The 27,158-nt window shown below is 46.6% G+C and overlaps 1 protein-coding gene across 1 annotated transcript; it reads right to left on the bottom strand.

The window, feature by feature from the left end:
• Positions 1-604: 604 nt before the first annotated feature.
• Positions 605-26,855, bottom strand: LOC138516971 (zinc finger protein 268-like). The gene is made up of 2 exons (XM_069632456.1): positions 26,749-26,855; positions 605-5,142 (listed from the first exon to the last, which is right to left on the bottom strand). Exon 2 carries the CDS (start codon positions 4,142-4,144, stop codon positions 1,973-1,975), a length of 2,172 nt encoding a protein of 723 aa, XP_069488557.1. The 5' UTR covers positions 4,145-5,142; positions 26,749-26,855; the 3' UTR covers positions 605-1,972.
• Between the last annotated feature and the right edge of the window lie 303 nt (positions 26,856-27,158).

Here is a 27,158-nt window from a genome sequence, read left to right as displayed (position 1 = left end):
TACTCCATTTCCTGTTCTCCTCACAAACCCTCTCTTTTCACCTCTTAGTCTATCGAGTCTCCTATCTCACCTCTATCTCTCTCCCTCCCCACCTCCTGTTCCCACTCACTCTCTCTTTCCACCACTCTTATATTCTGTTCTGCTCTCTCTTTCCCACCTCCCTCTCCCTCCCTCTTCCCTCCTCTCTTCTGGATCTCTGGTATTTTCACATGCCTCCTCTCTCATTACTTCTTCCCTCCTCCACCTCCTTCTCCCTCCTGTCTCCAACACTATTTCCTTTCTCTCACTGCCCCATTATTTCACTCTGACTGCCTTCCTTCATCCCTCCCACTAACTCCTCCCCCTGATCTTGCATGAATGATGACTGTAATTTATTTCAGAAGGAGGAACGTTGAATTAAACAGGAAAATTTTCCATAAGGAAACAGCCAATTGGATTTCAAAGGACTTCACAAATATTTAATCGAAAATAAATAGAATAACAGCGCGGATAGCTCAGAGACAAGGTGCTTGACTTGGAAACAAGACAATCCATAGCAGCATAGGTTTTATACCGGGTACCATGCTTAGAGGTTGCATTCTGGCATGAAGCACAATATAAAATGTAAATTTAATGTATTTATTTTTAATTCATCGGATAGTATATTGCACAATACAGTTTTCACAGACGAAACACCTGAAAAACGAAACATACAGATGTAAGCTTTGTTCTGTATTACTTTTTCACCAATCATGAATTGTTTTTAATAACTTCTAGTATGTACATACAGTGAGATATGTTCAGCTTAATACATATTTTGAGAAATCATTTAGTCCAATGAATTATTGAACTTGTACCTTCTGTATCACAGAAAGACTTGCAACAGGAAAAATCAGATAATGACATACACTTTGCTTTTTCCCCATAGTTTAGGAACTTTACTCTCCAAAAACAGCAGGGTCCAGTGCAGGGGACCTTGTAAATAGTTAATGTTTTTGGTGTCAGAGTCGTCCATGTACACACCTATGAATTCCCCCATGTCGCCATAAGCCATGGATTTGCCTGAAATTCTTCTGACATTTAGAACATATGTATGGCCTCTGCGTGTCTGTTTTATTTTGTGGTGTTTCAATAGACTACGTTTGTAAATGAAATCCTCATCAGATTGAGAACATGTATATGATTTTGCCCCAGGGTGATTTTGCTAATGTAGTTCTATGTTATGCTGTTGCTTGGAAGTCTTATCACATTCAGAACATGCATGTGGCTTTTCCCCCAGTGTGATTTCTCTGTTGTATCACAAGTTGATCATGTTGCTAGAAAGCCTTTTCACATTGCGGCCATGTATACTGCTTGTCCACGCTGTAATTTATATGGTATAGCACTAGTTAACACTTTTGCTTAAACCCATATCACATTCAAAGTATGTTTCAAACCAGTGTGAGTTCTCTGATGTATCACAAGTTGATAATTTTGCTTGAATGCCTATCACACTGAAGACATGTATATTCAATAGAATACTCTTCACCTTGAATGACTAGGTATAGTATAAACATACATGTTTACCCCAGTGTGATTTCTCTGATGTACCAATAGATTCTGTTTGAAAGATGTATTACATTCAGAACATGTACATGTTTTCACCCCAGTGTTATTGTTCTGATGTACCACAAGGCTTCTACTTTGCTAAGAAGACCTATCACCTTCACAACATGCATATGGTTTCTCACCAGTGGGAATTTGTTGATAAATCCCTAGTTTGCATGTTTGCTTGAAAGACTTATTACATTCAGAACCTGACTATGGTTTTCAGCCCAGTGTGATTTATCTGATGTATCAAAAGGCTTCTACTGTGCTTGAGAGACCTATCACATTCAGAACATGTATACAGTTTCCCTCAGTGTGATTTCTCTGATGTACCACAAGGCTTATATTGTGCTTGAAAGACCTATCACATTCAGAACATGTATGGTTTCCCCTCAGTGTGATTTATCTACTGTACCAATAGCTTACCATTCAGCTTGAACGACTTATCACATTCAGAACATGTGTACAGTTTCCCCCCAGTGTAGTTTCTCTGATGTAGCACAAGTTCACCCTTCTCCTTGAAAGACTTACCACATTCAGAACATGTATATGGTTTCATCCCAGTGTGATTCCTCTGATGTACCAATAGATTATCCTTCCGCTTGAACGACTTATCACATTCAGAACATGTATATGGTCTCTCTCCAGTGTGATTTCTCTGATGTATCACAAGGCTTGAATTGTGCTTGAAAGACCTATCACATTCAAAACATGTATATGGTTTCACCCCAGTGTGAATCCTCTGATGTACCAATAGATTATCCTTCCGCTTGAACAACTTATCACATTCTGAACATGTATACGGTTTCTCCCCAGTGTGAATTCTCTGATGTAGCACAAGTTTACCTTTTTCCTTGAAAGACTTATCACATTCAGAACATGTATATGGTTTCTCCTCAGTATGATTTCTCTGATGTACCAATAGCTTACCCTTCTGCTTGAAAGCCTTATTACATTCAGAACATGTATATGGTCTCACCCCAGTGTGATTTCTCTGATGTAGCACAAGTTCACCCTTCTGCTTGAAAGACTTATTACATTCAGAACATGTATATGGTTTCTCCCCAGTGTGATTTCTCTGATGTACCACAAGTTCACCCTTCTGCTTGAAAGACTTATTACATTCAGAACATGTATATGGTTTCTCCCCAGTGTGAGTTCTCTGATGTCTCACAAGGTCACCTCTCTGCTTGAAAGACTTATCACATTCAGAACATGTATATGGTTTCACACCAGTGTGATTTCTCTGATGTACCACAAGATCACCCTTCTGCTTGAAAGAATTATCACATTCAGAACATTTATATGGTTTCCCCCCAGTGTGATTCCTCTGATGTACCAACAGATTACCCTTCTGCTTGAATGACTTATCACATTCAGAACATGTATATTGCTTAACCCCAGAGTGATTTCTCTGATGTACCACAATATCACCCTTGTGCTTGAAAGACTTATCACATTCAGAACATGTATATGGTTTCATTCGAGTGTGGTTTCTCTGATGTATTACAAGTTTAGCTTTTTCCTTGAAAGACTTATTATATTCAAAACATGTATATGGTTTCACCCCAGTGTGAATCCTCTGATGTACCAATAGATTATCCTTCCGCTTGAACAACTTATCACATTCTGAACATGTATACGGTTTCCCCCCAGTGTGAATTCTCTGATGTAGCACAAGTTTACCTTTTTCCTTGAAAGACTTATCACATTCAGAACATGTATATGGTTTCTCCTCAGTGTGATTTCTCTGATGTACCAATAGCTTACCCTTCTGCTTGAAAGCCTTATTACATTCAGAACATGTATATGGTCTCACCCCAGTGTGATTTCTCTGATGTAGCACAAGTTCACCCTTCTGCTTGAATGACTTATTACATTCAGAACATGTATATGGTTTCTCCCCAGTGTGATTTCTCTGATGTACCACAAGTTCACCCTTCTGCTTGAAAGACTTATTACATTCAGAACATGTATATGGTTTCACCCCAGTGTGAGTTCTCTGATGTATCACAAGGCTTGAATTGTGCTTGAAAGACCTATCACATTCAAAACATGTATATGGTTTCACCCCAGTGTGAATCCTCTGATGTACCAATAGATTATCCTTCCGCTTGAACAACTTATCACATTCTGAACATGTATACGGTTTCTCCCCAGTGTGAATTCTCTGATGTAGCACAAGTTTACCTTTTTCCTTGAAAGACTTATCACATTCAGAACATGTATATGGTTTGTCCCCAGTGTGATTTCTCTGATGTACCACAAGTTCACCCTTCTGCTTGAAAGACTTATTACATTCAGAACATGTATATGGTTTCCCCCCAGTGTGAGTTCTCTGATGTCTCACAAGGTCACCTCTCTGCTTGAAAGACTTATCACATTCAGAACATGTATATGGTTTCACACCAGTGTGATTGCTCTGATGTACCAATAGATGACTTGTTTCTTTCAAAGCCTTGTCACATTCAGAACCTTTATGTTCTGTCTCTTCAATGTGACATCTCTGATGTGGACATATATGACATGTTTCCTTGAAAGTTGGTTCACATTCAGGACATTCAAAAAGTACCTCCATTGTTAGGATGCTATTTTTAAATAGTAACTTCTTTGTAAAATGCTCCTCGTCAAATTCAGTATATTTATATAACAATCCGAATGTCGCGGACGGTCTCACAAGGTCAGGTGCATTTTTACACACATGAATGTCAAGAATTAACCTCAATCCTCGGGCACAGCAGGCAAGTCTGAAAATAGAAGAAAGGTTCAGCAGGGATGTCCAAAGATAATGTTGAGCACCTTTTCACATGTAGCACGCCAGTGTGTTGCCTTAGATAATATTTCATAAAGTGGGTATACAAGTACCAATTAATGAAGAAAATATGTGTCTACTTTAAAGTGGAAGCCATAAGCATCTCCTCTGAATTTTCACTTTCTCTCCTCCCTCCAAAATAAAATCAGTGGTCTACCATTAGATTGCTCTATGTTCTGGAAGAATTGTCACCAGTACACTTGTATAGTCATATTCCTTCTGGCTCATAAGAAGCGTCATTAGATGGCCATTTGTATTGAATGTTTTGGTCGTCAGCGCATTTACAAGGGGCCTCTGCTTAGTGTATTCTTAAATGTATTGTGGAGAGGAGGCTGAAGGTTCTTTAGTCCATGTATATAGGCACTCTGAGGTTAGAATCTCTTGTGTAGCCATTCTCATATCCATCAAACAATGCCAACTGAGCATATTTGTATGGCCTTATCTGTGTACATAACGTGATGACACAAACCCGCTGTTAGTGGTACAGGGTTATCATATGGGTTGCAGACAGATGACCTCCTTAGCGATTGCTATTGACTGGACACAGGATTTGAATTCATGCTCCAAAATCATTAACAATTATAGTCTTTTTTAGTTAAATGTCTGTGAAATAGTTGTCCCATGGTAGGAAGCTATAATTTGGGAGTGACTGTGTCATGGGCAAGAACACGTTCGCAAGATGCAGCAATTAGTGGAAACTTTTCTTATAAAATACCTTTTAAAAACATTTCACTGTCGTCAATATTATTTCTGCTTTATTTGCTCTGTTTGAAGGAAAAGGAAAACGAGAATTAGTGCTTCATAAATGACAAAAATATCATTCTTGTTTGAAATAGCATATGTGAAAAGCAAAAAGGAATGTTTTCACAATAGAAAACTGGTTTCATAACATCCTGGAATACTACTGAATACTACATAAAAAGCATCAACACAGAAATCAAGAAACCTGGGACCTACTGAGCATTCCTAGACCATGGCCCACAGCCAGGATTAACACAGCGTGAAGAAGTGGGGTCTTTGTAGTCTGGGGAATGTCTAACCTGTATGTCGGTCATTGCTAGTAGTGGTCAGCTAACTGGCTCTACGCTGCAGAGAAAGGATGGCAGACCAGTAACAAAGAGGTAAGGAAAGCTTGATGGCAGTGAGCAGATGACAATGTGGGGCATGGCTCTTTTGCGGTCTCCATACCTGCAAAGCAACCCTGACTTCCTGGATTCCGCCAGATGCCGACTTTGTATTAATAGAAAAGACGCACATCATAGGGCGACTAATTCACAGCAAGACTATGCCTGTACTGTATGAGCTGGTGATGCAGTATAAGCCTGACATTGTGTCATCTGATGGTGATGCCAGTGCTCCGGATGCCTACTCGCACAGAACCGACACTGCCTGTACTGCATGAACTGGTGATGCAGTATATGCCTGACATTGTGTTGTCTGATGGTGATGCCAGTTCTCAGGATGCCTACTGGAACAGCACAGACTCGTCCTGTACTGTATGATCTGGTGATGCAGTAAAAGCCTGAGACAGTGTGGCCTGATGGTGATGCCAGTGCCCCAGATGCCTACTGGAACAGCACAGACTGCCTGTACAGTAGGATCTGGTGATGCAGTATCAGCCTGATACAGTGTGGTCTGATGGTGATGGCAGCCCTCCCGTTACCTACCAGAACAACACAGACTGTGCCTGTATGGTATCAGCTGGTGATGCTGTATAAGCCTGAGACAGTGTGGTGTGATGGTGATGCCAGTGCTCCGGATGCCTACTGGAACGGCACAGATTCTGCCTGTAATGTATGATCTGGTGATGCAGTATAAGCCTGAGATAGTGTGGTCTGAGCGTGATGCCAGTGAACTGGGTGACTACTGGAACAGCACAGACTATGCCTGTACTGCATGAACTGGTGATGCAGTATATGCCTGACATTGTGTTGTCTGATGGTGATGCCAGTTCTCAGGATACCTACTGGGACAGCACAGACGATGCCTGTACTGTATGAGCTGGTGATGCAGTATAAGCCTGGCATTGTGTGGTCTGATGGTGATGCCAGTGCTCTGGGTGCCTACTGGAACAGCACAGAGTCTGCCTGTACTGTATGAGCAGATGATGCAGTATAAGTCTGACATAGGGCCTCATTACGACCCAGGCGGTAAGTTACCGCCTGGGCCGTGACTTTACCACCATGGCGTAAACTAAGTTTACGCCATGGTGGTAGGCGGACTTACCGCCCCATTCCAACCTTGGCGGGGCGGTAAATCCCCATTTTCCCATTTTCCCTTCCCCATTCCCATTTTGCCCCATAGGGCATAATGGGAGTGGGGAAGGCGTTATGAGTCGTAATGAGGCCCATTGTGTGGTCAGATGGTGATGGAATGGCTACCGCCGGGGTTGTAATGAGACCCATTGTGTTGTCTGATGGTGATCCCAGTGTTCCAGATGCCTACTGGAACAGCACAGAATAGGCCTGTACTGTACAAGATGGCGATATTGTATAAGCCTGACAAATATGTCATCCGATGGATATGCCAGTGCACCGGATACCTACTGGAACAACACAGGCTGCCTGAACTGAATGAGCTGGTGATGCAGTATAAGCCTGACAGTGTGTTGTCTGATGGTGATGCCAGTGCTTCGGGTGCCTACTGGAACAGCACATTCTCTGCATGTACTGTATGAGCAGATAGTGCAGTATAAGTCTGACATTGTGTGGTCTGATGATGATGTCAGTGCTTTGCAAGTCTACTGGAATAGCACAGACTATGTCTGTACTGTATGAGCTGGTGATGCAGTAAAAGCCTGACATTTTGGCTAATTACGAGCATGGCGGTACGGTAACAACTGTGCCTGGAAGGCACCGGCACCGTTGCTACCGCACCACCATCCTTAGAGTTGTGCTCGCGGGTGCCTTCAATTCCGCCAGGCCTGCCATGGCGGAATGGAAGGCACCCGCAAGCACACGGTGTGGATGCACCGGCACCATTATGAACCGTTGTATGAGCTGGTGATGCATTATAAGCCTGAGATTGTGTGGTCTGATGGTGATGTCAGTGCTCCAGATGCCTATTGGAACAGCACAGACTCTGCCTGAACTGAATGAGCAGGTGATTTAGTATAAGCCTGAAATTGTGTTGTCTGATAGTGATTCTAGTGCTTCGGGTGCCTACTGGAACAGCACAGATTATGTCTGTACTATATGAGCCTTTGATGCAGTATAAGCCTGACATTGTGTGGGTTCCGATGGCGATGCCAGTGCTCCGGGTGCCTAATGGAACAGCACAGACTATGCCTGCACTGTATGAGCTGGTGATGCAGTCTAGGCCTGGCCTTGTGTCATCTGATGGTGATGCCAGTGATCTGGGTGCCTACTGGAACAGCACAGCCTCTGCATGTACTGTATGAGCAGATGATGCAGTATAAGTATGACATTGTGTGGTCTGATGGTGATGTCAGTTCTTCGCATGTCTTCTGGAACAGCAGAGACAATGCCTGTACTGTATGAGCGGGTGATGCAGTACAAGCCTGACATTGTGTGGTCTGATGGTGATGCCAATGCTCCGCAAACCTACTAGAACGGCACAGACACTGCCTGTACTGTAAGTGCTGATGATGCAGTATAAGCCTGACATTGCTTGGTCTGTTTCTGATGCCAGTGCTCTGGATGCATAATGGAACTGCACAGACTATTCCTGTACTGCAAGAGCTGGTGATGCAGCATAAGCCTGACATTGTGTGGTCTGTTTGTGATGCCAGTGCTCTGGATGCATACTGGAACAGCAGAGACTCTGCCTGTACTGTATGAGCTAGTGATGCAGGACAAGTTTGACATTGGGCCACAATACAACCCTGGAGGCCGCAGTATGAACGGTGCCGGTAAGGTACCGGCACCGTTCATACTGGGCCGCCACATTACGAGTTTGCTCGCGATAAGGGTGGGGACGTTAAATGTGAAAGGTCTTAATTCACCAACAAAAAGATCACTTGTCTACAGAGAATTTCGCAGATCAAATATTGACATCCTTCTATTGCAGGAGACTAAATATATGAAAGGAGAGGAGAGGGTGGTCTTGGGGAAGCTTTCCGGGATGGAATTTTGGGGCTCGGGACCGTTGAGGAGGTGGGGGAGTGGGAATTCTCGTTAGGAAGGGGTTGGACTTCAAGGTCACAAAGGTCTGGTCAGGTGTTGAGGGCCGTGCCCTACTGGTTTCGGGGACCGTTGGGAATGTGTCCACTACGAGTGCCACCATTTATTCCCCCAATGTAGGGCAAGTTAGATTTCTATCCAAAACAATTCCCAAGATTATGTTAGAGTCAACAGGTCATGTCATCCTTGGGGGAGATTTTAATATATGGACATATCCCACGCTTGATTGGAAACCTGGTAATCCAGAAACGCGCGAAAAACTTGGAGGAGATCACGCTCAATTCAGGTCAATGATGGAACTCTATGGACTGACTGATGTATGGAGACAAATGCACCCTACAGAGAAAGCCTACATTTTTTTTTCAGCCCCACACAACACCTACACCCGCATCGACCACCTCTATTTCTCAAGGGACTTATTCGGTACGACCTCACACACAGAAATCACACCAATCACATGGTCTGATCATGACATGGTGATCGCTGACATGGTATGGGAGTCTTTGCCAGTTAAGAGGTGGGAATTGGAGATTCAATAAAACCCTATGGAAAGACCCTGTCTTTAAACTGGAAATGGAAACTGAGATCACCAAATACTTTCGAATGAATCATACTGGGGATGTTTCTAGACAAAGGGCCTGGGATGCGGGCAAGGCGACCTGGAGGGGAATCCTTATAAAGGAGGGAGCCAAAAAGAAAAGAGAGAGGGCTTTGATCGAAAACAGACTCCGCAAGGAAATCACCCAACTAGAAAATGAGGCGAGGGGCGGGGATGTGCTACACCATGAAAAAGCCTGCCAAGTGCGGACAAAAAGGGAGGAACTCCGTCACCTGGAACATGATAAAATAACTCGCAAACTCCTCTTCCTTAAACAAAAATTTTATGAGAAAGGGGACAAGGCGGATGCGTTGCTGGCGGCCAGGCTGCGAGCACAACAGGCAGAACGCAAAGTGCAGGAAATAGTTGATGGAGGCCCCAACACCCCTATAACTAGCACCACCATTCCCGAAGCCTTTGCAGACTTTTATGAAGCTCTGTATACCCCAGAGACGGTATCAGATTTGTCCGGTATTCGCTCCTACCTGACTGACATCGACATGCCCAAACTGTCGCCCACTGAATCAGAGGCCCTGGACGCCCCCATAACTGAGGAGGAGATCCACAAGGCCATAAAATGATTAACACAGGGTAAATCCCCGGGCGAAGATGGGTACACTGCAGGTTTTTATAAGACATTTGCCATCCAGCTTACGCCCTTCCTACCGGAATTATTTAATGAAATCCTAGAGACAGGGAATCCTCCAGACTCATTCGTTAAAGCACTAATAACTGTCATCCCGAAAGAGGGGAGGGACCCCAAAAAATGTGGATCATATCGCCCCATTTCCCTGATCAATCTAGACGCAAAGATATACACAAGGGTCCTGGCTGCTAGAATTGAGTCATTCATGCCCCACCTCATCCATCCCGACCAAGTTGGTTTTATATTGGCCGCCAGGGTGCAGACACCATGCATAAGACCCTACACCTGTTACATACCTCCCACAACCTGGATACTGATCCTTCATTATTTTCCATCGATGCAGAAAAAGCATTCAATAGGGTTGACTGGGACTTCCTGATGGGAGTCCTTCGCAAGATTGGTATGGGCCCTAAACTCAGAAAGGGAATCCAGGCAGTTTACTCGAGGTCCACAGCTTGGGTATTTGTAAATGGGACATGTTCTAGGTGGTTCCGACTGAAGCGAGGAACCCGACAGGGATGTCCATTATCGGCTATCTTGTTTGCCCTATCGCTTGAACCCCTGGCGCATAAAATACGATTGGACCCCAGCATAGAAGGGATATACCTGGGTCATACTGAACACAAACTGGCATTATATGCTGACGATATACTCCTTCATGTGGTCAATCCCTCCAGATCCATCCCACGAGTTATATCTCTCCTCAAAGAATATGGCCAGTTATCAGGGTTTAAGGTCAATCGATCTAAATCCATACTGTTCCCCCTCCAGGGCACACCAGAGGCGAATAAAACAAAATATTCCTCCCTTGGATTGACGTTAGGACATGACGCTATGCAATATTTGGGGATTCAAATTACAAAACGAATAGACACCCTATACGAGGCAAATGTCCCAAAACTCCTTGCGAGATTCCATGCAGACCTAGCCAGGTGGGATAAACTAAGCATCTCGTGGCTTGACAGACTTAATGCTATAAAAATGACATGCCTCCCAAGGTTCCTCTATCCCTTTCAGATGCTCCCCATTAAAATTCCGGAACGATACTTCACCGAGGTCCGAAAAGCGACCCTAAAGTTTTTGTGGCAGGGGAAGAAAGCCAGAATCGCCTACCGCATATTGACACTGCCCAAAGACAAAGGAGGAGTAGGCCTTCCCGATCTTAAGAAGTATTATGTCGCGGCTCAACTTTGAGTGCTCATCCCTCACTTACGCAACCATAAAGAGCCTCAGAGGATAGCTATGGACAAATACTATTTAGAACCAGCAACACTCTCGGAGTGGCTATGGTCCCCAAGAAAAAGAGTCTTGAGGAAGACAAGGGAGCATCCCCTTTTTGCCACCTTATGGGAAATATGGAGATAAGGTCCAGAGATAAGAGAAATCACAACGTGGCCATCCCCCTTGAGTCACCTGTGGTCCCCGGGCATTAATAACTACATCCCCAATGTTGAAAGATTCCAGGCGTGGTATGGGGCGGGACTAGAGAGGTTAGGACAGCTCCTCTGATGTGATTCCTTCATCACTCTCCCGGAACTGACAGAGGCCCTTCATATAGGCGTACTATCCACCTTCCATTATCTACAGATCAAAGGGGTCCTAACGAAGGCGGCATGGAAGGCAAAACTTAGTAGAGAACTCACCCCCTTCAAAAAGCTCTTGGACTCCAAAACTGACAGGAAAGGCCTGATTTACGCCATGTATAAATTACTCGTAGAAGCGGGATGAGGGAACACACTTAATCTCAGGATGCGTTAAGGGAAAGACATGGGCCTAAAAATAGATGATGACATGTGGGATAATATGTGCCGTATGGCAACGCGCACATCCATATCGTGCCAATACAAGCTCCATTCCATAAAATTTTTGCATCGCTGGCAGTATGACCCCTACACACTATCCAAAACGTACCAGTCACCCCCCCCCCTCTGTTAGCGTGAATGTGGACGAGTTGCGGACTACTGGCACATGTGGTTGGGATGCCCTAAGATTAAGATCTATTGGGATGAGGTCTTGGGGTGGATTAGACACCTGGACGGGATTCAGAGAACAGCGGACCCTCACCTAGTCCTTTTCGGTCTAGAGAAAATAGATGACGAGTGGAAGAGATGCAAGGCTTGGCCCCCCATCTCTTGCTTGCAGCCCGAGCCTTAATAGCCACCAAGTGGAAATCAGCTACAACCCCAACTGAGACTGAATGGATAAACTTTGTAATGAACATATGCACCATGGAAAAAATCACAGCCTCACTCCACGGCAGAGCAACACAGTGTGAGACCCTGTGGTCTGACTTTTTATCCAAACATATATCAAATAGACATCCACTCTAGTGGGACATGGTCCAATGCCCGTGAGGCTCGAATAGGTCCCTCCCCGCTTGATGCTGTCCCCCCTCCGCCCTCCGCTTTGATCCTGATCCCACACTACTGACCAGACGACATCCAAATCAAGATAGGATACGAAGCCCTCCCTATGGAGAACCCCTGCACACATGACATCGAAAAAGTTTCAAGCTGTGACAATGACCGCATGACCATACAAGCACAACTTCTTGGCAAAACGACTTCCTAGTCCACCAGGGGTGGGAGGAAAGCGTGAGAGAATGAAGAAAATGAGGAATCTAAGTAAAATGTTTCACTGTTATTCAGTTTGGTTCATGGTTACGAAATTGTACAATGTATTCTGGTTTTTATTTCCACCTGTCTAACGCCTACAAATCCACATGTAACTTTTTCTTTTGTTTCTATTTCGTTTCTTTTCCATTGAAAAATTGTAATGTGTTAAAACCTAATAAAAAGAAAATTTACAACAAAAATAAAGTCGTAAGCCTGGAGATTTTGGGCATTTTGGAATTTGGAAACCATCTGAAGAATGTCTTGAGCCATCGTCTTGGGAGGCGAGCACCTTCCCAAGGATGTATCTAGTATAGCTCCTATGTACTGAAGCTGTTGGGAAGGTGTAATTTGAGACTTCTTGAAATTGAGGGAGAAGCCCAGTTTGTGGAGGAAGTGGCAGGTGACTTTCAGATGATCCAGTGCTTGCTCGGCAGAGCGCGCTGTGATCAACCAATCGTCCAGATAGGGGTAGACATGAATCCCCCCTTTCCTGAGGTGCGCTGCCACCACTACCATTAACTTGGTGAAGACCCTCGGGGCGCAGGTCAACCCGAATGGCAGGACTCGAAACTGATAGTGTGAGTCGCCAACTACGAACCTCAGGTATTTTCTGTGTTTTAGATGAATCAGCACATGAAAATAAGCATCCTGGAGGTCCAATGACACCAACCCGTCCTGGAGTTGAAGAGCCTGACGGATCTGAGAAAGGGTATCTTGAATTTGTCTTTCCTGAGGAACTTGTTCAAGTTTCTTAAGTCCAAGATGAGTCTCAGTCCTCCGTCCTTTTTGGGGATCAAAACATACAGGGAGTACCATCACTTGTTCCTCTCCGCTGCAGGTACTGGTTCTATAGCACCTTTCTCCAGCACTGTTAGAACTTCCTGCTGTAGGAGTGGGTTTGAAAACTTCAAAGGGTGTCTCCCTGGTGGATTGCTTTGAGGTTGCTTTAGAAAAGGAAGGCAGTAGCCTTGGGCTATTATTTCTAGAGCCCAAACATCTGAAGTAATGGCTCGCCATTCTTGCAGATGCTGCGACAGCCTGCCTCCTACAGGTGTTTTGTGGTGCAAGTCCTCAAAGTGGTTTTGTGGCGATGTTGCAGCCGCTGATGGCAAAGAGGCTGCAGCTGGAGCTGGTTTAGCACGTTTTCCTCGTCCACCACGAGTGACCTTTCTTTGGCCCCTTTGACTGGCCATTCCTCTCGTCTTTCCATATGAGGTTTAATAATGATAGGATCGTCCCCTCCATGATTGTCCTTGCGTACGAAAAGGCTGAGGTTGCCTAATAGCAGCTCCTAAAGATTTGGCTGCTGCTTTTGAGGTCTGCAACCTCTCAAGGCTCTCGTCAGCCTTGTTGCCAAAAAGGTGAGACCCGTCAAAAGGCATGTTCAGAAGGCGGTTCTGTACATCCGGTGCAAACCCCGACTTCCGTAACCACGCAAACCTGCTCATTACCGTGCTGGTGCCCATGGACCTGCTTACACTATCCGCAGTGTCCAATCCAGATTAATGGGATTCCTGCATGGCCTCCTTTCCATCTCTAACGATGGCTAGGAAACCTTCCCTTTCTTCCCCTTCTGGTATGTGCTCCGCCGTCATTGCGATGCACTCCCACAGAGTGTACGAAAATTTAGCCAAGCCACATGTGGAGTTGCCAGATTTTGATGCCATGCTCCCGGCTGAAAATACCTTCTGTGCCCAACCATCCACACGCTTGTCGTCCATGTCTGGAGGGATAGACGGGTACGCAAGATTGGTGGAAGCTGTGGCTGCCTGTATGACCAGACTCTCGGGAGTTGGATGTTTTGACAGATAGCCGGGGTCGCTACTGGCTGGGTGATATTTTGATGCAAGGGACTTATTTACCGGAGGAATAGAATCCAGAGTTTCCCAATTCTTAGCCACCCTGATTTGTAAGGCTACATGAAAAGGTAGTACTGGGTCTTCAGTGGGACCATGGTACAATATGTCTGTTAAATCGTCTTGGACGAATTGGGCTGGTGGTCTAGCCCATCCCAAGTAATCTACCACCTTGGTCATTAACTGACGGTAAGATGGACTGGCATGCTCTCCTGGATCTGGTCTACCAAAGTCATTCTCAGGAGAAGTGTCAATGCCACTTGCATTATGTAAAGACTCCACCAAATCCCTCATTCTGCTTTCCTCTGAGATCAAGCATTCTGGGACATTTGGGGTGCCATATTCCAATCCAAAAGGTACATTTTCCTCCTCGGATCTCTCCTGTTCCTCAAAAATTGAGGTCAAGGATTTGAAAAACTCCTTCCTAGGGAGAGGCTTGAAAACCTTCTCGGGGAGAGGAGGAGGAAGAGGTGTAGTACCAGGCTCTGAAGAAATTACAAGTTTTGTAACTTTCTCCTTCTCTTTTTCTGGCAGCCCTGGCTTGGTTGGAGCCATTGGCGCCGAGGGTTTCGGCGTCGACGTTGACAAAGGCGTTGACGGCGTCGACGACATAGTGGTCGTCGACAGGGTCTGCTTCGAGGGCATCGAGGCAGTCTTCGACGATTTTCCCTTCGAGGTGTGATAGGTCTCGGACGGCGTTGGTGACCTCGAGTGGTCGACTCGACTCAAGCGTTTATTGCTCGGCGTCCTGGACGGTTCCTTATCCTTCCTTTTACGATCACCCGGGCTCAAGGGCGCGCAAGTGTCGGAGCGATGACACTCCCGGCCGGCTTCCGAAGAAGGCGCGGACCGAGGCTTCGCCTTCTCAAACACCTCCATCAATTTGACCCTGAATGCTTCCCACTCTTCGGAAGACGAATGTTTCGTGGGGCATTTAATTTTTTTCGGAGACTCATCTGACGACGAGGAGGAGGGAGACCTGTGGCATTGTTTCTTCGATTTTTTTGACGAAGACAACGAGCGATGAGTCGATCCTTCCGACCTACCTGTAGCTTTCCTCTCCTTTCTCGCAAGGCCTTCCCCGTCGCCTGACACTTCGAACAGGCCTCCATGTCGTGGCCTTCTCCAAGGCACCACAAACACTTGCGGTGCGGGTCCCTGATCGACATTTTTGAGCCGCACGACTTGCATTTCTTGAAACCCGATCTCAGGGTCGTGGTTGGTGTCAATGACGAGGACATATTTCTTCTTATTTATATATATATTCTTCACAGAACTCGAGGCGCGCCGAAAGTCCGAAGAAACGTAACTGCGGAAAAACGGAACTGAGGCCAACTGGCGCCGTGCGTGCTACTTATACACCCGATGACGTCACCCTAGACGGAGGCCATCGAGGGCCATCGACTCGATGACATCGACACACAGCGCCCTCTGCCAAAAAAAATTCTGAAGAGCAGCAAAGCTGGATGGAATACATCTAAGATGAGGAATACGTTGGAGGACACAATCCACTCGAAATGGGAATTACTGGGCCTGCAAAAGAAGGAATGGCCAGGTAATTCCCTTTTTTCGGAATCCAGACCCGAACACGAATTTGGAGGTAGCCATGCCGGTAATGACGGCATGGCTACCTCCAAACTCGTAACGAGGCCCATTGTGTGGCCTGATGGTGATGCCAGTGCTCTGGATGCCTACTGGAAGAGCACAGGCTCAGCCTGTAGTGTATGAGATGGTGATGCAGTATAAGACTGACATTGTGTGGTCTGATGGTAATGTCAGTGCTCTGCATGCCTACTGGAACAGCACAGACTCTGCCTGTAGTGTATGAGCTGGTGATGCAGTATAAGCCTGACATTGTGTGGTCTGATGGTGATGTCAGTGCTCTGCATGCCTACTGGAACAGCACAGACTCCACCTGTAGTGTATGAGTTGGTGATACAGTATAAACCTTACATTGTGTGATGTAATGCTGATGCCAGTGCTCCCGATGCCTATTGAACAGCACAGACTGGGCCTGTACTGTATGAGCTGGTGATGCAGTATATGCCTCACATTGTGTGGTCTGATGGTGATGGCAATGCTCTGGAAGCCTACTGTAACAGCACTTACTATACCTTGTTGAGTGTCCTGACCCACGTTTGGACTATTATGCTGCAACATTAGGTGCTGTGGGCTTAGAAAATCCAAGATGGCGGAAAAGCCCACGGTTGCGCCAGAATCCGGGAAAACCGCGCAGTTTGTGCGCACACCAAAATGGTTCCCTAACCTGCCACCCACCAGTGCAAGCATGATGGGTCAGGAGTCCCATGAGTGAAATGTGTGCCAAAGGAAAAACAACAGTGCCGGTTGGCTAAAAAAGCGCTTTAAAATCACCTTTGTTTCCCTGAATGCAAGCTCAAAATGCCTATTTGAAACATTGCAGGATATTAAAAAATCTTACTGAACACCAGCAGACATCTGGCAGAATGAAGTTTTGTGTGCATACAAAATCTGGAAAGATGAAGAGCCCAAAACAATGTTTATAACAAAACTGGCTGAGCTGTGGATGTCAGCCGTTTAACTGAAATTGGATTTAAAACCACTAAAATCGAAATGTTTAAATTAAATGAGTGACCTACTTTTGAGTGTCAACTGTTAAATGTCATAGTTTTGAACTTAGAATCAGCATTCTAGCTGCATGTGTAAAAATTGTAAGTTTGATTTGAATGAAGAAAAACTGGGAACAAAAGTGACATTTAGCTGAAGCCTGGCTTAATGAAACTGGATTCTGCCTGACAACTACCCCCGACAGGAGAGGGAATTCAGCAGCTGTTTTCCCAGGCCTGGCTGCATCCTGCTGCCCCTGCCAAAAGGAGATGACACCTCTCTGATTGAATTAGGGGAGTGGTACCTGCAGACTGCAGGAAATTGAACAAAGCCCTGTCCTGGACTCAGGCAAATGTTATATTGGGGTTGGGGGGTCGTAAAATGGCTTCCTCTTGGGAGAAACTGGGAGGGGAACTGCATCTGTGAGCAAGCTGAGCTCGGGGGAAGTGGATAAACCAGAAATTCCACCATGTGCTTTGGAAAACCACACCCCTTTGGGGCCAGAGCATAATTTTAAAAAGATGGATAATTCATAGTGCGGACTTGTAAACATTATATAAATAACATCATCATTCTTGTGATTTTTCTGTGCACATTTTAAGAGGTGTTAGGACCCTGTGGTATGTTCTTGGGGATAGTAGCAGAAAAAAAGGTTGTTACTCCAAATGGATGCATGTTAAAAATCTGACACTTTATCATCTGAAACCCATATCCCTGGTGCACATTTGTGTAAAATCTGTAAAGGTTTAGAAGTTGTGATCTGGATGAAAAGGGCAGAATTCTGTCATAAGTGGACACAACATCTTACAAAGACAGGGATCGGATGGTTTGGTGCTACAGAAAATATGTTAACTGGACGTATAATATTAGAAATATGGTACATAGATAAATATATATTTGGATCAGAAATAGATTTGTGTGCAATTTGACAAGGGGAGAATCCTCTGACCATAAACCTACCTCATCACTCTGACTCACAACCCAGTTCCCCCATTCAAGGAAGAGAGGAGGAACTGGGCAATGATAAGTTGAGAGGGTTGGGCATGCAGAATTAGCCGACCCACCAACTTTCTAAACACATAAAAAGAGCCACTGGAAGCCAGATAGGACTTTCTTTTTCACTTTCTGCGGAGCATTTTGACTTCAGACTTCACATCCAGAGATCCAGACTTCAAATCCATCAATCTCCAGAGACGAGAAATTAACTCCAGAATTTGTAGCAGAGAGGCCTGAATCAACAAGCTGAATCCTCTTTCAGCAGGCCTCCAAATCACTTGCAAACTATTCAACAGCCGGGCGAGCTGTTTGAATTTTTGGCAAGAACTCTTGTCAGAACCAGAGACCAGACCGCCGTGCAGTGCCGAGAACTTTTGTCAGAACCAGGGATCCAGACCGATGTGCAGTGCCGCTAGCAGAGCTGACCCAGAAGGTTGAATTATCCAGTGAGCAGTACCAGGCAGAGATCGTCCGTGGCGAGAGAATCGCCAGGAGTCCAGTCCAACCGGTTGACCCTATCTGTGACGAAGTCGCATTCCTGTCCAAAATCTAATGTGAGTACCCAGCTAGCACTGTGCCAAAACCAATCTCTTAGCTTAAAATAATCTAATCCAAACTATTTTAACCTATTTAGAACTGCCTCCTAGAATCGTGTCATTCTGTCATCTTTAAACCTGAAAACTGTCATCTGTCATTCTGAGCTTTCAAATTTCAAGTCCGAAAAACTACCGTTACTAAATCGGCCGTTTCTCCGGAATCTCTAAACCGACTTGCTACTCCTCATACTCCTTCCGTAATTGTGCTCGACGCACGCGACTAAATTTGCAGAGATTTGACATTTTGCTTAATTTCAGCCACATGTAAAAAGATTTGTCCTTGCTTTCCTTTGCTGAAATTCGTTTGCAACCTGACAATCACTCATAGAGCATTGCTAAAGTGATCCTGAACTAATACAAAGTATCTGTCACCCACCCTGAACCTCTAGAGGGAATTAAAATCATTTTAGCATATTTTTCACTTCTTTGCATACCACATCAAAGTATATTGCCTGTGTTTAAAACTCCTACCTGTTTTCCTCTAAGCTTGCTAGGGGGGAACTGAATTATATTTGACTGCATTCCTGAGAACTGTGTGCTTTCCTTCCATCTCTTTACCTTGCATAAAGGGGGGGGGTGAATTGTCAAAGAAAAGTGATTACATTGTCTTTTGTTGAAGTCATATCAAGTTTATTTTTTGTACTGCATTGTCATTCATTATTGCATTGTCCTTGAAGCCATAAAAGCATTCTCAGCTACTTTATCCTCTCTATATCTCTTCTAAGCCATCAAAAAGCGTGTACCACTGTAACATTATCTATTGTTGATTACTATCGTCCTCACGAGTGTGCTATCAAATATTAATTTACTATAAAAGTGTGATAGATATATATTGTTTAATTTTCAAATAAACCTTTTAAATATGCAAAACAAACCTACTTCTTGGCTCAGCGGGGTCAGGGGGATTCTGAGAGAGGAGTGTTATATGAGGGTTGTCATCCAGAGTAAACGAACTGGACATAAAAATACATCAATAAGGGCTTCCATCAGCATCCCAGACTAGGCATTGACTTAGCTGTAGTGTTGAATTGAAGTCGCTTACAACCTGTACTATAAGAGCGGTTGATGCAGTATAAGCCTGACATTGTGTGGTCTGATGGTGATGTCAGTGCTCCGGATATATACTGGAATAGAACACACTCAGCCTGTAGTGTATGAGCTGGTGATGCAGTATAAGCCTGACATTGTGTGGTCTGATGGTGATGCCAGTGCTCCAGATACCTACTGGAACAGCACAGACTATGCCTAAACTGTATGATCTGGTGATTCAGTATAAGCCTGACATTGTGTGGTCTGATGGTGAGGCCAGTGAACTGGGTGCCTACTGGAACAGCACTAACTCTGCCTGTACTGTATGAGCTGGTGATGCAGTATAAGCCTGTGATTGTGTGGTCTGATGGTGATTCCAGTGCTCGGGATGCCTACTGGAAGAGCACAGACCCTGCCTGTACAGTATGATCTGGTGATGCAGTATAAGTCTGAGACAGTGTGGTCTGATGGTGATGCCAGCCCTCCCGATACCTACTGGAACAGCACAGATTCCGCCTACACTGTATGATCTGGTGATTCAGTATAAGCTTGACATTGTGTGGTCTGATGGTGTTGCCAGTGAACTGGGTGCCTACTGGAACAGCACAGACCATGCCTGCATTGTATGAGCTTGTGATGCAGTATAAACCTGAGGTAGTGTGGCCTGCTGGTGATGCCAGTGAACTGGGTGCCTACTAGAACAACATAGACGATGCCTGTACAGTATGAGCTAGTGATGAAGTATAAGCCTGAGAATGTGTGGTCTGATGGTGATGCCAGTGCTCCGGATGACTACTGGAACAGCACAGACTCTTCCTGTACTGTATGAGCTGGTGGTGCAGTATAAGCCTGCCATTATGTGGCATGATGGTCATGCCAGTGCTCTGGATGCCTACTGGAACAGTACAGTTGATGCCTGTACAGTATGAGCTGGTGATGAAATGTAAGCCTGACATTGTGTGGTATGATGGTGATGCCAGTGAACTGTGTGCCTACTGGAACAGCAGAGACTCTGCCTGTACTGTATGGGCTGGTGATGTAGTATAAGCCTGTGATTGTGTGGTCTGATGGTGATGCCAGTGCTCCGGATACCTACTGGAACAGCACAGACTCTTCCTGTACTGTATGAGCTGGTGGTGCAGTATAAGCTTTACATTGTATGGTGTAATGGTGATGCCAGCAGTCCGGATACCTACTGGTACAGCAACAACTCTGCCTGTACATTATGATCTGGTGATGCAGTATAATCCTGTCCTTCTAAGGTCTGAGGGGGATGCCAGTGCTCTGGATATCTACTGGCACAGCACAGACTCTTCCTGTACTGTATGATCTGGTGATGCAGTATAAGCCTGAGACCGTGTTTTCTGATGGTGATATCAGTGCCCCAGATGCCTACTAGAACAGCACAGATGCTGCATGTACTCTATAAGCGGGTGATGCAGTATAGCCTGACATTGTTTGGTCTGATAGTGATGCCAGTGAACTGGGTGCCAACTGGAACAGCACAGACAATGCCTGCACTGTATGAACTTGTGATGCAGTATATGCCTGACATTGTGTGGTGTGATGGTGATGCCAGCACTCCGGATGCCCACTGGAACAGCACAGACTCGGCCTGTACAGTATGATCAGGTGATGCAGTATAAGCCTGACATTGATATGATATGATTGTTTATTTATATAGCGCCTATACACAATGTGTTTCAAAGCACTTCAAGGCAAGGAAGGGAACAAGGAAAAATACAACCACATTCTTACAAGCCATGAACAGTAAGCATGTGAAATTAACTATCGGACTCGGCCTGACGACATTTCAGATAGTGCAAGAGCTAAGACATAGATAACGAAGGGAGGGGGAGAGTGGGAAGGAAATGGAAACAGACAGGCGACTACTGTACTAGGCCTGACGACATTTCTGGTAGAGCCGGAGAAAAACAAAAGGTGAGGGAGAGATGTGCAGAAAGGGAGGGGAGGAACAAAACAAGCGACTATAATACTATATACTGACGACATTTCAGATAGTGCTGGAGAGGTGGTGGGGAGGAACAAAACAGTAATGGGAGGGTGGAGGAAACAGACGAGGTTGCTGTCATATTAGGTCCAGGGACAATTCTGATAGAGTAAGTGCATAGAAGAAAGTAAGGAGAGGAGATAGGAAAAGGGAGAAGGGGAAGGAGGAGAGAACAAAGAGTAAGCAGTCAAAAAGAGTAGAGAAGCAAGAGTGGAGAGTGAATACAATTGCAGATGTCAGTAGTAACACATAATGTTGCAAGCCAGGATACAAGAAGAAGATGGGAACAGCATGATTCATTGCCACCATGAGTACAAGATGCAAAGGAAGTCCAGCATGAGAGTTGAGAAAGAGTGACGCACCTTGAATGAATGAAGTCCATAAAAGTCAAATCCAGCAATGGCCACAAGACAGTGATGGTGAAGGAAGGCACCAGGTGGGCGGGGTTTGCTAAGTGGTGAAAAAGAGCAGCAGACAGGAAGGTACCAGGTGGGCGGGGCTTAGGCCAGGTGACCTAGATCCACTTGCACCTGCTCCCCATCTGCATTGTGTGGTCTGATGGTGATGCCAGTGCTCCGGATACCTACTGGACAAGAACAGACTCCGCCTACCATGTATGATATGATGATGCAGTATAAGCCTGAGACAGTGTGGCCTGATGGTGATGCCAGTGCTGCAGATGCCTACTGGAACAGCACAAACTCTGCTTGTACTGTATGAGCGTGTGATGCAGTATATGACTGACACTGTGTGGTCTGATGGTGATGCCACTGAACTGGGTGCCTACTCGAACAGCACTGACTAATGTACTGTATAAGCTGGTGATGCAGTATAAGCCTGACATTGTGTGGTTTGATGGTGATGCCAGTACTCCGGATGCCTACTGGAACAGCACAGACTCGTCCTGTACTGTATGATCTGGTGATGCAGTAAAAGCCTGAGACAGTGTGGCCTGATGGTGATGCCAGTGCCCCAGATGCCTACTGGAACAGCACAGACTGCCTGTACAGTAGGATCTGGTGATGCAGTATCAGCCTGATACAGTGTGGTCTGATGGTGATGGCAGCCCTCCCGTTACCTACCAGAACAACACAGACTGTGCCTGTATGGTATCAGCTGGTGATGCTGTATAAGCCTGAGACAGTGTGGTGTGATGGTGATGCCAGTGCTCCGGATGCCTACTGGAACGGCACAGATTCTGCCTGTAATGTATGATCTGGTGATGCAGTATAAGCCTGCCATTGTTTGGACTGATGGTGATGCCAGTGCTCCGGATGCCTACTGGAACAGCATAGACTATGCCTGTACAGTATGATCTGGTGATGCAGTATAAGCCTGACATTGTGTGGTCTGATGGTGATGCCAGTGCTCCGGATGCCTACTGGAACAGCACAGATAATGCCTACACTGTTTGAGCTGGTGATGCAGCATAAGCCTGACAATGCTTGGTCTGATGGGGATGCCAGTGCTCCGGGTATCTACTGGCACAACACAGACTCTGCCTGTAATGTAGGAGCTGGAGATGCAGTATAATCTGACATTGTGCGGTCTGATGGTGATGCCAGTGCTCCGGATGCCTACTGGAACAGCATAGACTATGCCTGTACAGTATGATCTGGTGATGCAGTATAAGCCTGACATTGTGTGGTCTGAGCGTGATGCCAGTGAACTGGGTGACTACTGGAACAGCATAGACTATGCCAGTACAGTATGAGCTAGTGATGAAGTATAAACCTGCCATTGGGCCTCATTGCGAGTATGGAGGTAGCCATGGTGATATTAGCGCCATGGCTGCCTCCATACTGGACTCCAATACCGGGTTGCAGCAATGAGGACTTACCGGGTCATTCCGACATGGGAGGACCCGGTAATTCCTCCTTGCAGGAACCCATCCCCACTGCCATTTGAGCCCCCATAGGGCTCAATGGGAATGGGGAGGGAGGTAATAACGGGCACATTACAAATGGCCCGTTATTAGCTCCCTCTTCACCTTGCGGGACCCGGAAAGGACGTCTGGTTTTACCAGATGTCTGTTCTGGGTCCCACAAAGGGAACCTCGTAATATGCGCTCCCGTAATGAAGGGTTGCCAGTTCCGTACAGGCACCCTTCATTACGGGAGCGCCACTCTTGCAATGAGGCCCATTGTGTGGTCTGATGGTGATGCTAGTGCTCCAGATACCTACTGGCACAGCACAGACTCTGCCTACACTGTATGATCTGGTGATGCAGTATAAGCCTGACATTGTGTCATCTGATGGTGATGTCAGGGCTCTAGATAACTACTTGAACAGCACAGACTCTGAGTGTACTGTATGATCTGGTGATGCAGTAAAAGCCTGAGATAGTGTGGCCTGATGGTGATGCCAGTGTCCTGGATACCTACTGGAACAGCATAGACTGTGCCTGTACTGTATGAGTGGGTGATGCAGTATATGCCTGATATTGTGTGGTCTGATGGTGATGCCAGTGAACTGGGTGCCCACTGGCACAGCACAGACTCTACCTGTAATGTATGAGCAAGTGATCTAGTATAGACCTGACATTGTGTGGTCTGATGGTGATGCCAGTGCTCGGGATACCTACTGGACCAGCACAGACTCTTGCTGTAGTGTATGATATAGTGATGCAGTATAAGCCTGAGACAGTGTGGCCTGATGCTGCTGCCAGTGCCCCAGATGCCTACTGGAACAGCACAGACTCTGCCTGTACAGTAGGATCTGGTGGTGCAGCAGACGCTTTACATTGTATGGTGTGATGGTGATGCCAGCGCTCCGGATACCTACAGGAACAGCACAGACTCTTCCCGTACTGTATGAGCTGGTGGTGCAGCATACGCTTTACATTGTTTGGTGTGATGGTGATGCCAGCACTCCGGATACCTACTGGTACAGCACCGACTGCTTGTACAGTAAGATCTGGTGATGCAGTATACACCTGACATTGTGTGGCCTGATGGTGATTCCACTGCTCTGGATGCCTACTGGAACAGCACAGATAATGCCTGTAGTGTATGAGCAGTTGATGCCGTATAAATCTGACATTGGGTGGTCTGATGGACTGATGGTGATGCCAGTGTTCCTGATGCCTACTGGAACAGCACAGACTCTGCCTGTACTGTATGAGCTGGTGATGCAGTATAAGCCTAACATGGTAAAGTCTGATGGTGATGCCACTGCTCCGGATGTAGCCTACTGGAACAGCAGAGGCTCTGCCTGTACTGTGTGAGCTGGTGATGCAGTATAAGCCTGTCTTTCCATGGTCTGATGGTGATACCAGTGCTGTGGATACCTACTGGAACAGCACAGACTCTGCCTGTACCGTATGAGCGGTTGATGCAGTATAATCCTGCCATTGTGTGGCCTGATGGTGATGCCAGTGCTCCAGATATCTACTGGCACAGCACAGACTCTTCCTGTACTGTATGATCTGATGATGCAGTATAAGCCTGAGGCAGTGTGGCCTGATGGTGATGCCAGTGCCCCAGAAGCCAACTGGAACAGCACAGACGCTACCTGTACTGTATGATCTGGTGATGCAGTATAAGCCTTACATTGTGTGGTCTGATGGTGATGCCAGCCCTCCGGATACCTACCGGAACAGCACAGACTGTGCCTGTACTGTATGATCTGGTGATGCAGTATAAGCCTGAGATAGTGTGGCCTGATGGTGATGCCAGTGTCCCGGATACCTACTGGAACAGCAAAGACTCTACCTGTACAGTATGAACTGGTGATGCAGTATACGCCTGACATTGTGTGACCTGATGGTGATGCCACTGGTCCGGATGTAGCCTACTGGAACAGCAAAGACGCTGCCTGTACTGTATGAACTGGTGATGAAGTATACACCTAGCTTGCTGGGCTCATGCTGGGCTAGCTTGCTGGGCTCGTGGTGACCTAGCTTGCTGGGCTCAGGCTGGCCTAGCTTGCTGGGCTCAGGCAGGCCTAGCTTGCTGGACTCAGGCCGACCTAACTTGCTGGGCTCGTGCTGACCTAGCTTGCTGGGCTCGTGCTTATTTAGCTTGCTGGGCTCGTGCTGACCTAGCTTGTTGGGCTCGTGCTGACCTAGCTTGTTGGGCTTGTGCTGGCCTAGCTTTCTGGGCTCATGGTGGCCTAGCTTGCTGGGCTCGTGCTGACCTAGCTTGCTGGGCTTGTGCTGACCGAGCCTGCTGGGCTCATGGTGACCAAGCCTGCTGGGCTCATGGTGACCTAGCTGGCTGGGCTCATGCTGACCTAGCTTGTTGGGCTCATGCTGACCTAGTTTGCTGGGCTCGTGCTGACCTAGCTTGCTGGGCTTGTGCTGGCCTAGCTTGCTGGGCTCGTGCTGACATAGCTTGCTGGGCTCATGCTGACCTAGCTTTCGGGGCTTATGCTGACCTTGCTTGCTGATCTCATGCTGTCCTAGCTTGCTGGGCTCATGTTGACCTAGCTGGCTGGGCTCATGCTGACCTTGCTTGCTGGGCTCATGCTGACCTAGCTTGCTGGGTTCATGCTGACCTAGCTTGCTCGGCTCGTGGTGACCTTGCTTGCTGGGCTTGTGCTGACCTAGCTTGCTGGGCTCGTGCTGAACTAGCTTGCTGGGCTCGTGCTGACCTAGCTTGCTGGGCTCGTGCTGACCTAGCTTGCTTGGCTTGTGCTGACCTAGCTTGCTTGGCTAGTGCTGACCTAGCTTGCTTGGCTAGTGCTGACCTAGCTTGCTGGGCTCGTGCTGACCTAGCTTGCTGGGCTCGTGCTGACCTAGCATGCTAGGCACACGCTGACCTAGCTTGCTGGGCTCGTGCTGGCCTAGCTTGCTGGGCTCGTGCTGAACTAGCTTGCTGGGCTCGTGCTGACCTAGCTTGCTGGGCTCGTGCTGACCTAGCTTGCTGGGCTCATGCTGACCTAGCTTGCTTAGCTAGTGCTGAGCTAGCTTGCTGGGCTCGTGCTGACCTAGCTTGCTGGGCTCATGCTGACCTAGCTTGCTGGGCCCATGCTTCCCTTTAAGTAAAACCTGCCCCTATAGAATAGATATTGTGCAGTGTCATGGACAGCTTTGCAATGATTCTTTTCTGCAAGGTAAAATAGAATAAAAAGAACAGGCAGGGGACTGAGGAGTGTAAGTGACCGAGAGGAAGACCTCTGAGAAGACGAAGGCCCAGAGACAGGCAGAGGGCGAGAGGAGAGGCCAGAAAAGGAGTGTCCGGGGAGAGCAGGAGTGTGAAAAAACGAGAAAGGGAGATATCTGGGGCAGAAACACTCCTTCATGGATCTTAATGGATGTGATGCTGTAATTAAGGGGAATATTAAACCACTGACCTTCCCACTCCCAGCTCTGCAGATAAGGAGGATCCAGGGCGTCGGTGACCCCGCGGGGGAAGAGGGACAGGCCATGAGGTGGGCAGTGTGTCCACTGCGCATGCTCAGGAATGAACAACACCCACTGCACATGCTCCGCAGTGAAAGATTCCCACTGGGCATACGTTCGGTCGCCGCGTTCAAACCGCCAATCGAGAGATAACTTCTCTCTAATGCGCATGTTCCGTACCATTTTACGTCACACTACGCATGCTGTGTAGTGGTGAATTGCTACTGGGCATGCGTCCTGTAACCGCGGTTCAGCCCACAATCGATTGATTTAATCTCTCCAATGCGCATGTGCCATTTCTGCACCCTTCACACTGCGCATGCTCCGCAGGGAAGGATTCCAGTTAGGCACGTGTTCAGTA

This window comes from Ambystoma mexicanum, chromosome 6q (genome assembly GCF_040938575.1).
Source record: "Ambystoma mexicanum isolate Mex_15411 chromosome 6q, UKY_AmexF1_1, whole genome shotgun sequence".
Classification (NCBI taxonomy): Eukaryota; Metazoa; Chordata; class Amphibia; order Caudata; family Ambystomatidae; genus Ambystoma; species Ambystoma mexicanum.
This window is presented reverse-complemented; position numbering and strand designations above follow the sequence as displayed.